At 36.0% G+C, this 12,500-nt stretch overlaps 1 protein-coding gene across 6 annotated transcripts in view; it reads left to right on the forward strand.

Annotated features, from left to right (window-relative positions):
• strbp (spermatid perinuclear RNA binding protein) overlaps nucleotides 1-12,500 on the forward strand; it is a 157,628-nt gene that overhangs the window by 77,846 nt on the left and 67,282 nt on the right. For all 6 annotated transcript variants that reach the window (XR_009827114.1, XM_062057151.1, XM_062057150.1 and 3 more), the window contains exon 2: nucleotides 5,629-5,774. Coding sequence is in view for 5 of the 6 variants with exons in the window: in XM_062057151.1 (XP_061913135.1) it covers nucleotides 5,772-5,774 (3 nt within the window). In the remaining variant the exon portion in view is untranslated. The remainder of the gene's footprint in view (nucleotides 1-5,628; nucleotides 5,775-12,500) is intronic.

Here is a 12,500-nt window from a genome sequence, read left to right on the forward strand (position 1 = left end):
ACCTACTTAAGTTCAGTACTAGCAATAGTATTTGTTTACCTACTTAAGTCCAATACTAGCAATAGTATTTGTTTACCTACTTAAGTCCAATGCTAGCAATAGTATTTGTTTACCTACTTAAGTCCAATACTAGCAAAATCGTTTGTTTACTTACTTAAGTCCAATATTAGCAATAGTATTTGTTTACCTACTTAAGTCCAATACTAGCAATAGTATTTGTTTACCTACTTAAGTCCAATACTAGCAAAATCGTTTGTTTACCTACTTAAGTCCAATACTAGCAATAGCGTTTGTTTACCTACTTAAGTCCAATACTAGCAATAGCGTTTGTTTACCTACTTAAGTCCAATACTAGCAACCAGCTAGTGGTACTTCCTGTCATGGATACTCACCACGTGGTCCACAGTTTGTGGTACTTCCTGTCATGGATACTCACCACGTGATCCTTAGTTTGTGGTACTTTCTGTCATAGATACTCACCACGTGATCCTTAGTTTGTGGTACTTCCTGTCATGGATACTCACCACATGATCCTTAGTTTGTGGTACTTCTTGTCATAGATACTCACTTGTGATCCTTAGTTTGTGGTACTTCCTGTCATGGATACTCACCACGTGGTCCACAGTTTGTGGTACTTCCTGTCATGGATACTCACCACGTGGTCCACAGTTTGTGGTACTTCCTGTCATGGATACTCACCACGTGGTCTACAGTTTGTGGTACTTTCTGTCATGGATACTCACCACGCGGTCCACAGTTTGTGGTACTTCCTGTCATGGATACTCACCACGTGGTCCACAGTTTGTGGTACTTCCTGTCATGGATGCTCACCACGTGGTCCACAGTTTGTGGTACTTCCTGTCATGGATACTCACCACGCGGTCCACAGTTTGTGGTACTTCCTGTCATGGATACTCACCACGCGGTCCACAGTTTGTGGTACTTCCTGTCATGGATACTCACCACGTGGTCCACAGTTTGTGGTACTTCCTGTCATGGATGCTCACCACGTGGTCCACAGTTTGTGGTACTTCCTGTCATGGATACTCACCACGTGGTCCACAGTTTGTGGTACTTTCTGTCATGGATACTCACCACGCGGTCCACAGTTTGTGGTACTTCCTGTCATGGATACTCACCACGTGGTCCACAGTTTGTGGTACTTCCTGTCAGAGGTGTGGACTCGAGTCACATGACTTGGACTCGAGTCAGACTCGAGTCATGAATTTGATGACTTTAGACTCGACTTGACAAAATGTAAAGAGACTTGCAACTCGACTTAGACTTTAACATCAATGACTTGTGACTTCACTTGGACTTGAGCCTTTTGACTTGACATGACTTGCTACTTTCCCCAAAACCCAAAGCTTAAAAAGTTATTTGGGAGCGCTCCGTATCTTTCATTTTGTACGTGTCTGTCTGTCTATCAGCGTGTGTGCTGCCTGTCAGCTGGTGGGCTGTCAGTACAACAGCCAATCAAATTAGTTATACGTTGTTTTCATCACACAGCATTCAGCCAATCCAATTGCAGGACAACCACCGAACAAGAGTTGTCAAACAATGCGACAGAGAGAAACAATTATGCCAAAGTTGGTTTCGTTCGGGTATAAAAACTACGACTTGGTCAACAAAAAACGAATTGCGTATGCAAATCACGCAGTTGGAATATTACAGACGGAGACGCAACAACTTCCAACTTCGTTCGACATTTGAAGTTGCCCAAAGAAGGGTAAGTTTTGAATGTAAGATAACGTTTATTGGCTAAGTAACATGACTTTTATTTGCTGCGTAGTTAAATCAGTGAGGCTGTAAACTCACTGCTAACGTTATAACCATAGACATGTTTTAAGGGTACGCAGCATCGAGCGCTACTGCCTACTGGCGCAGACGAGACGCGGGGCCGCCATCTTGGAGTGGTGATCCGCTCCATTCAGTGCAATTCATTTGTCAGGAGCAATGAACTGTCAGCGCATTTAATTCATTTTACCTCACTGAATACCACTGATTTTCACGCGGTTTTTTTGTCATACGTGTAGCTATGATAACGGACACATGTTTTATTATTCATAGTTTGCTTAACAGTAATATAATATTCTTATACGCTATAAGTGACCAGACGTCCGAGATCAAAACTGGGAATATAATCCCAGAGAAGGGGGAAAAAACAGTAAGCTATTTTTAAATTGAAGAAACAATATGATTAGGTTATATATACATGCGTATATCCTACATAAACAATGTATGAATACATTAGATATCTATATATCTTAGGGACCTATAGACTGTATCTCTGTTGCTGCAGCAGCAGAGAGTTTATTCTGTCTTGACACTTTGTATTGATATTTTGTATTACATTCTTCCCTTAAATGATCATGTTTACAGTGATTGTTATGTATGTATTTTTTATGTATGTCGCTTTGGATAAAAGCGTCTGCCAAATACTTAAACATATATAAACACCTGAAAGTCTTTATATCAGCTAAAACCACCAATTTGTTTCACTGGATTCAGAATAAAACCAAATGCTGTCTTACCCAACAATGTTAGTATTTGAATATTGTTACTTGAAGACTTATTCCTGGTTACAAGTATACTGTTAAGAAAGTATTGTCTTATACTTTGCCTAAAATGAGAATGCATCATAATCAGTGGCGGCTGGTGAATTTTGTTTTAGGTGGGGCTGAAAGTTTGTAAACCAAACCCCTGTAGGGGCGTCATCCTCCCCCAGAAGATTTATTTGTGATTTTCACATACAAATATTGAAGATCTTTGCTCCTTCTCAACTCTGTGGTAATATTATTTTCATAAAATACAACCAATAGTATGTTAATGTTTGTTTTTGCAAATGTGTTTATTCTGTAAAGGAATGAGTTAAATGTTTAAAATTGTTTAAACTATTAAAATTACTGTTAATAGTGCTATTATGAATTGCAATGTCAGCACTATTTTTTTTCCTGCAATTTCAAATGCACTTGTTTTAATAAATACATACAGCGTTTTAAAAGCATACACAATCTGTGTAAAAATATTAGTCTGTGGTTAAAAGGACTTGAAAGGACTCGAAACTCAAAATGCAGGACTTGGGACTCGACTTGAGACTTTCCAGTCTTGACTTTGGACTTGACTCGGGACTTGCCTGTCTTGACTCGGGACTTGACTCGAGACTTGAGGGCAAAGACTTGAGACTTACTTGTGACTTGCAAAGCAATGACTTGGTCCCACCTCTGCTTCCTGTCATGGATACTCACCACGTGGTCCGCAGCATGACCTACTCAGAAAGAAAGAAGTACAACAACAAAGTACTATTCCTCAAATACTGTACACAAGTGCGCCCCCTAGTGCTAACATGTCAAAACAGGGATGATGCAGGAAATGAGTCACTGGCTTGTCTTCTGCTCTCACTGCGGTAAAAAGGAAGCTGAGCAGACACTTTTTTGTTGAGTTGGATGACATCAATTGGACAGGAAGGAGACTGCAGACGTGATCCTGGAGACTGAAGACGTGATCCTGGAGACTGCAGACGTGATCCTGGAGACTGCAGACGTGATCTTGCATTCATTGACATTGTTGAAGCCACCTGCTCCTTCAGGATTGTCATTATTGTACTCCACAAGTCTTTAGTACACACCCCCAGACGCAAAGTACACTAGCCAGAAGTAGCCATAGTATTTGTTTAATTACTTAAGTTCAGTACTAGTATAGTATTTGTTTACTAACTGAAGTTCAGTTCTAGTATAGTATTTGTTTACATACTTAAGTTCAGTACTAGTATAGTATTTGTTTACTAACTGAAGTTCAGTTCTAGTATAGTATTCATTTACTTACTTAAGTTCAGTACTAGCAATGTTATTTGTTTACCTACTTAAGTTCAGTACTAGCAATTTTATTTGTTTACCTACTTAAGTTCAGTACTAGCAATGTTATTTGTTTACCTACTTAAGTTCAGTACTAGTATAGTATTTGTTTACCTACTTAAGTTCAGTACTAACCATAGTATTTGTTTACTTACTTAAGTTCAGTACTAGCAATATAATGTGTTTACCTACTTAAGTTCAGTACTAGCAATAGTATTTGTTTACCTACTTAAGTTCAGTACTAGCAATATTATTTGTTTACCTACTTAAGTCCAATACTAGCCAAAGTATTTGTTTACCTACTTAAGTTCAGTACAAGCAATAGTATTTGTTTGCCTACTTAAGTTCAGTACTAGCAATAGCATTTGTTTCCCTACTTAAGTTCAGAACTAGCCATAGTATTTTTTTACCTACTTAAGTTCAGTACTAGCAATAGTATTTGTTTACTTACTTAAGTTCAGTACAAGCCTTAGTATTTGTTTTCCTGCTTAAGTTCAGTACTAGCCATAGTATTTGTTTACCTACTTAAGTTCAGTACTAAGCATATTATTTGTTAACTTACTTAAGTTCAGTACTAGCCATAGTATTTGTTTACCTACTTAAGTTCAGTACTAGCCATAAAATTTGTCTACCTACTTAAGTTCAGTACTAGCAATAGTATTTGTTTACTTACTTAAGTCCAGTACTAGCAATAGTATTTGTTTACTTAAGTTCAGTACTAGCAATAGTATTTGTTTACTTAATTAATGTCAGTACTAGCAATAGTATTTGTTTACTTGCTTAATTTCAGTACTAGCCATAGTATGTGTTTACCTACTTAAGTTCAGTACTAGCAATAGTACTACTTAGGTTCAATACTAGCAATAGCATTTGTTTACCTACTTAAGTTCAGTATTAGCAATAGTATTTGTGTACTTACTTAAGTTCAGTACCAGCCATAGTAACTAGCCATAGTAATTGTTTACTTACTTAAGTTCAGGACTAGCAAAAGCATTTGTTTACCTACTTAAGTTCAGTATTCGCAATATTATTTCTTTACCTATTTATGTTCAGTACTAGTGGTAGTATTTGTGTACCTACTTAAGTTCAGTATTAGCCATAGTATTTGTGTACCTACTTAAGTTCAGTACTCGCGGTAGTATTTGTTTACTTACTTAAGTTCAGTATTACCAATAGCATTTGCAGGACTGCTTGTATCGCACATGATATCACACACAAGTAAACACGCTGCAGGACTGCTTGTATCGCACATGATATCACACAAATAAGCACTCTGCAGGACTGCTTGTATCACACATGATATCACACAAATAAACACGCTGAAGGACTGCTTGTATCACACATGATATCACACAAATAAGCACTCTGCAGGACTGCTTATATCACACATGATATCACACACAAGTAAACACACTGCAGGATTGCGTGTATCACACATGATTTCACACACAAGTAAACACACTGCAGGACTGCTTGTATCACACATGATAACACACACAAGTAAACACACTGCAGGATTGCGTGTATCACACATGGTATCACACACAAGTAAACACACTACAGGACTGCTTGTATCACACATGATATCACACACAAGTAAACACATTGCAGGATTGCGTGTATCACACATGATATCACACACACACAAGTAAACACACTGCAGGATTGTGTGTATCACACATGGTATCACACACACACACACACACAAGTAAACACGCTGCAGGACTGCTTGTATCTTGTAGCTAACTGTTAGCATTTGTGTTTGTCCTCTCAGGAGGTGTTGTCATCCAGCGCTGGTGACAGTGAAGGAGGAGCACATGAGGAGCACATGAGGAGCACATGAGGAGCACAGAAGCATCCTGACTACACCTCCTGACCACGCCCACAAGGAAGACAGCCAGCGTTCCTCCTGCAGGCATGGTAGTCATCTACTCTTATATACATCTATACATCCACTCTTATATACATCTATACATCCACTCTTATATACATCTATACATCCACTCTTATATACATCTATACATCCACTCTTATATACATCTATACATCCACTCTTATATACATCTATACATCCACTCTTATATACATCTATACATCCACTCTTATATACATCTATACATCCACTCTTATATACATCTATACATCCACTCTTATATACATCTATACATCCACTCTTATATACATCTATACATCCACTCTTATATACATCTATACATCCACTCTTATATACATCCACTCTTATGTACATCTATACATCCACTCTTATATACATCTATACATCCACTCTTATATACATCTATACATCTACTCTTATATACATCTATACATCCACTCTTATATACATCTATACATCCACTCTTATATACATCTATACATCTACTCTTATATACATCTATACATCCACTCTTATATACATCTATACATCCACTCTTATATACATCCACTCTTATATACATCTATACATCCACTCTTATATACATCTATACATCCACTCTTATATACATCTATACATCCACTCTTATATACATCTATACATCCACTCTTATATACATCTATACATCCACTCTTATATACATCTATACATCCACTAATATATACATCTATACATCCACTCTTATATACATCTATACATCCACTCTTATATACATCTATACATCCACTCTTATATACATCTATACATCCACTCTTATATACATCTATACATCCACTCTTATATACATCTATACATCCACTCTTATATACATCTATACATCCACTCATATATACATCTATACATCCACTCTTATATACATCTATACATCCACTCTTATATACATCTATACATCTACTCTTATATACATCTATACATCCACTCCTATATACATCCACTCTTATATACATCTATACATCCACTCTTATATACATCTATACATCCACTCATATATACATCTACTCTTATATACATCTATACATCCACTCTTATATACATCTATACATCTACTCTTATATACATCTATACATCCACTCTTATATACATCTATACATCCACTCTTATATACATCTATACATCCACTCTTATATACATCTATACATCCACTCTTATATACATCTATACATCCATTCTTATATACATCTATACATCCACTCTTATATACATCTATACATCCACTCTTATATACATCTATACATCCACTCTTATATACATCCACTCTTATATACATCTATACATCCACTCTTATATACATCTATACATCCACTCTTATATACATCTATACATTCACTCTTATATACATCCACTCTTATATACATCTATACATCCACTCTTATATACATCTATACATCCACTCTTATATACATCCACTCTTATATACATCCACTCTTATATACATCTATACATCCACTCTTATATACATCTATACATCCACTCTTATATACATCCACTCTTATATACATCTATACATCCACTCTTATATACATCTATACATCCACTCTTATATACATCTATACATCCACTCTTATATACATCTATACATCCACTCTTATATACATCTATACATCCACTCTTATATACATCTATACATCCACTCTTATATACATCTATACATCCACTCTTATATACATCCACTCTTATATACATCTATACATCCACTCTTATATACATCCACTCTTATATACATCTATACATCCACTCTTATATACATCTATACATCCACTCTTATATACATCTATACATCCACTCTTATATACATCTATACATCCACTCTTATATACATCTATACATCCACTCTTATATACATCTATACATCCACTCTTATATACATCTATACATCCACTCTTATATACATCTATACATCCACTCTTATATACATCTATACATCCACTCTTATATACATCTATACATCCACTCTTATATACATCTATACATCCACTCTTATATACATCCACTCTTATATACATCTATACATCCACTCTTATATACATCCACTCTTATATACATCTATACATCCACTCTTATATACATCTATACATCCACTCTTATATACATCTATACATCCACTCTTATATACATCTATACATCCACTCTTATATTGGCTGTTACATGTGCTCTGAATACTCACTGCTGATTGGCTGTTAGCGCTCTGAATACTCACTGCTAATTGGCTGTTACATGCGCTCTAAATACTCACTGCTGATTGGCTGTTAGCGCTCTGCGTGTAACCAATCAGATGGTTGTGTGGGTGGGCCAATGCTGGGTGCTGCAGAGACGTACTGACAGAGATAGAACTAAGCGGAGCAGCTTGTTAAGACTTTAGTTTAGGCGGTGGCTCTTTGTTGTTAAGGCGGCCGCCTTAACAACAAAGCGCTGCGGGAAACCTTGCTGTTGTGTGGAGGATCTTTGACGAACATTTTGTTCTTAAAGCAACAGCACATGTGTAGTGTAAAGGATCTTTGACCAGTGTTTTTGCAGTAGGTTGTTAAAAACAGAAGAGCACTCCTGTCATTTAGAGGATCTTTGTGTTGGCCCTGCAATGAGGTGGCGACTTGTCCAGGGTGTACCCCGCCTTCCGCCCGATTGTAGCTGAGATAGGCTCCAGCGCCCCCCGCGACCCCAAAGGGAATAAGCGGTAGAAAATGGATGGATGGATGACTAGTTTTTTTTGCACTTTGTCTTATAAAAGAGCAGAGCACTCCTGCCATTTAGAAGATCTTTGACAAATATTTATGCAGTCTGTTAACGTTGCTGTCGTATAGAGGATCTTTGACAAACATGTTGTTCTTAAAGCAACAGCACATTTGCTATATAGAGGATCTTTGACCAGTGTTTTTGCAGCAGGTTGTTAAAAACAGTAGAGCACTCCTGTCATAAAGAGGATCTTTGACCTATATTTTGCTCTTAAAGCAACAACCCATGTGTCATATAGAGGATCTCTGACTAATGTTTTTGTACTTTGTCCTTAAAAAGAGTAGAGCACTCCTGTCATAAAGAGGATCTTTGACCTATATGTTGCTCTTAAAGCAACAACCCATGTGTCATATAGAGGATCTCTGACTAATGTTTTTGTACTTTGTCCTTAAAAAGAGTAGAGCACTCCTGTCGTATAGAGGATCTTTGACCTATGTGTTGCTCTTAAAGCAACAACCCATGTGTCATATAGAGGATTTCTGACTAATATTTTTGTGCTTTGTCCTTAAAAAGAGCAGAGCGCCCCTGTCGTATAGAGGATCTTTGACTCATATTTGTTGCGGTAGGTTCCTAAAGCAACAACTATTTGTTGTTAAAGCAGCGGTGTCAAATAGAGGATCTTTGACACGTGATGTAGGGAAGTAAAGGTGTGCAGGGTGATGATGGATGTCCTGGGGGAGGGGCACAGCAGCAGGAAAGGTAGGAGGTCAGCGGGGGAGGGGTGAAGGTGCTGACGGTGGGATTGGCCAAGCAGGGTAATGAGCAAGGTAATGAGGGGGGAGCGGAGGGGGTGGGATTAGTGGTGAGTTATGATGATGCACTAATTGATACACATGACCTTGGCTGTGACACACCTTTCTGTTTCTAACGACGCCTTATGGATCATAAAACATTCAAACTATAATAGACATGATACATTGCAGCATAGACCATTGTGACAAACTTATGACTAATAACACGTTAATTACACATTAATAACATAAGTATAAAACATTAATAACATCAAAACTATAATAGACATAATACATTGCAGCATAGACCATTGTGACAAACTTATGACTAATAACACGTTAATTACACATTAATAACATAAGTATAAAACATTAATAACATCAAAACTATAATAGACATAATACATTGCAGCATAGACCATTGTGACAAACTTATGACTAATAACACGTTAATTACACGTTAATAACATAAGTATAAAACCTTAATAACATCAAAACTATAATAGACATAATACATTGCAGCATAAACCATTGTGACAAAGTTATGACTAATAACACGTTAATTACACATTAATAACATAAGTATAAAACATTAATAACATCAAAACTATGAATAAGAATTGCAATCCGGTTGTTAATCGACTTTATTTTTAGATTTGTCATCTATTAAATCAAATCTACCGTATTTTACGGACTATAAGGTGCACTCAAAATCCTTTCATGTTCTCAAAAGTCAACAGTGCGCCTTATAACCAGGTCAGGTCACCTAATGTACGGAATCATTCTGGTTGTGCTTGCTCACCTCTAAGCTATTTTATTTGGCACATGGTGAAATGATAAGTGTGACCAGTAGATTTTTTTTAATGTCTAACCTCTTTTGTTGTTTTTAATGTCGTACCTTTTTTGTTTTTAATATCTTACCTTTTTTGTTTTATTATCTTACCTTTTTTAATGTCTTACCTTTTTAATGTCTGACCTTTTTTGTTTTTAATTTCTGACCTTTTTTGTTTTTAATGTCTGACCTTTTTTGTTTTTAATGTCTGACCTTTTTTGTTTTTAATGTCTTACCTTTTTTGGTTTTAATGTGTGACCTTTTTTGTTTTTAATTTCTGACCTTTTTATGTTTTTAATGTCCTACCTTTTTTGTTTTTAATATCTTACCTTTTTTGTTTTTAATGTCGTACCTTTTTTGTTTTTAATATCTTACCTTTTTTGTTTTAATATCTTACCTTTTTTAATGTCTGACCTTTTTTGTTTTTAATTTCTGACATTTTTTGTTTTTAATGTCTTACCTTTTTTGTTTTAATGTGTGACCTTTTTTGTTTTTAATATCTTACCTTTTTTAATGTCTTACCTTTTTTAATGTCTGAACTTTTTTTGTTTTTAATGTCTTACCTTTTTTGGTTTTAATGTGTGACCTTTTTGTTTTTATTATCTGACCTTATGTTTTTAATGTCTTACCTTTTTTGTTGTTAATGTCGGACCTTTTTTGTTTTTAATTTCTGACCTTTTTATGTTTTTAATGTCTTACCTTTTGTGTTGTTTTTAGTGTCTGGCCTTTTTTGTTTTTAATGTCTTACCTTTTTTGTTTTTAATGTCTGACCTTTTTTGGTTTTAATTTCTGACCTTTTTGTGTTTTTAATGTCCTACCTTTTGTTTTTAATAACTTACCTTTTTTGGTTTTAATGTCTTACCTTTTTTAACATCTTACCTTTTTGGTTTTAATGTCTTACCTCTTTTAATGTCTGACCTTTTATGGGTTTCAATGTCTGACCTTTTGTGTTGTTTTTGAATGTCTTACTGTCTTACCGAATGTTTTACTTTTTTGTTTTTCGAATGTCTTACCTTTTTTGTTTTCTACTGTTACCTTTTTAGTTTTTTTAATGTCTTACCTTCTTTTGTTTTTTGAATGTCTTGCCTTTTGTTGTTTTTCGAATGACTTACCTTTTTTTTCTTTTTTTTTAATGTCTGATCTTTTATTTTTTTATTTTGAATGTCCTGTCTTTTGTTGTTGTTTTTAGAACGACTTACCTTTTTTTGGGGTCATTTTTTGAATGTGAGATCTTTGTAGTGTTTTGAAGGTGTCCTACCTCAGCTCAGCTATTAATAGCGCAGCATGTTGCTGGTGGAAGCAGGAAGTGCAGCGACTCAATCTTTCATGCAAGCTGCTCTCAGCTGTGCTGGATGCCTGGGAGAAACCACGCAACTGTTTGGTTTTTGGTCTTCAATGATATTTCTTGTCCTGTGGCTTGTAACGGCAGCACTTGCAAGCTCACATTCTTCCACTTCCACCTTTTGTGAGTGTTTTTCTAGGACAAACATCTTTTTATTGCAAGCATCCAAAATGGCAAATATTTGATTTGAATATCCTCTCAGCTGCTCACTCACATTTTCATCCTCTCCTGTTGGCCTCAGCTTGCATTGCCGCTGCTCCACTTGCACTTCAAGCACATGACTTATTAAAATGAAACACACACACACACACACACACACACAAAGTAAGTATTTTAATACAAGTACTATTATAGTACGGTCTGAAAATGAGGCGTCTTATATTGATGGTTATTTTCTGTCATGACTGGGTGATAAAACGATGTCAGTATACATGGCAATAAACACTTCATCAATAAAATATCCATCCATCCATCTTATTCCGTTTATTCGAGGTGGGGTCGCGGGGGCGGCAGCCTAAGCAGAGATAATACCATTTTAAAAATCAATAAAAAGCGCATTTAATCATTAGTTTTTCTTCTTGGTGGTAAGAATGCAGAAGTACTGAAGCAATGTGTGTGTCAATACAGCCAGTGAGTGTGTGGCACACTCACTGGCTGTATTGACATTGCATTCATGCTGTTATTATGGCACCATGAGAAAGACAAACGGTAAATAAAATGAAAAGTATGTCAATATAATCCAAAATGCTGCGTAGAAAGGAATATGAACATGCAACTCTGGTCAAAGATTCAATATCAATTTCCAACGTCTTTACGATTGTGTCTTAGTTGTAGTTTTCATTACCAAACTTGGCGGTGTTAAAATCGCCATGTAAAATCGTTCATGCTAATCGGTAGCATGTATATTGCATATCCAATGTAAATTAGCATCGAGCTAGCACATTTTGAAAAGTGGAGCCTTACTTTTGAGTGTTTTCTATCAGGCATGCTTGCTTTGTTGGCATGGAAAATTACAACATGTTAGAGCGCACAGTATGTTAGCGGGTACAGTATATATGCTGAGAGAGTACAGTATATA

This window comes from Entelurus aequoreus, linkage group LG08 (assembly GCF_033978785.1).
Source record: "Entelurus aequoreus isolate RoL-2023_Sb linkage group LG08, RoL_Eaeq_v1.1, whole genome shotgun sequence".
Taxonomy (NCBI): Eukaryota; Metazoa; Chordata; class Actinopteri; order Syngnathiformes; family Syngnathidae; genus Entelurus; species Entelurus aequoreus.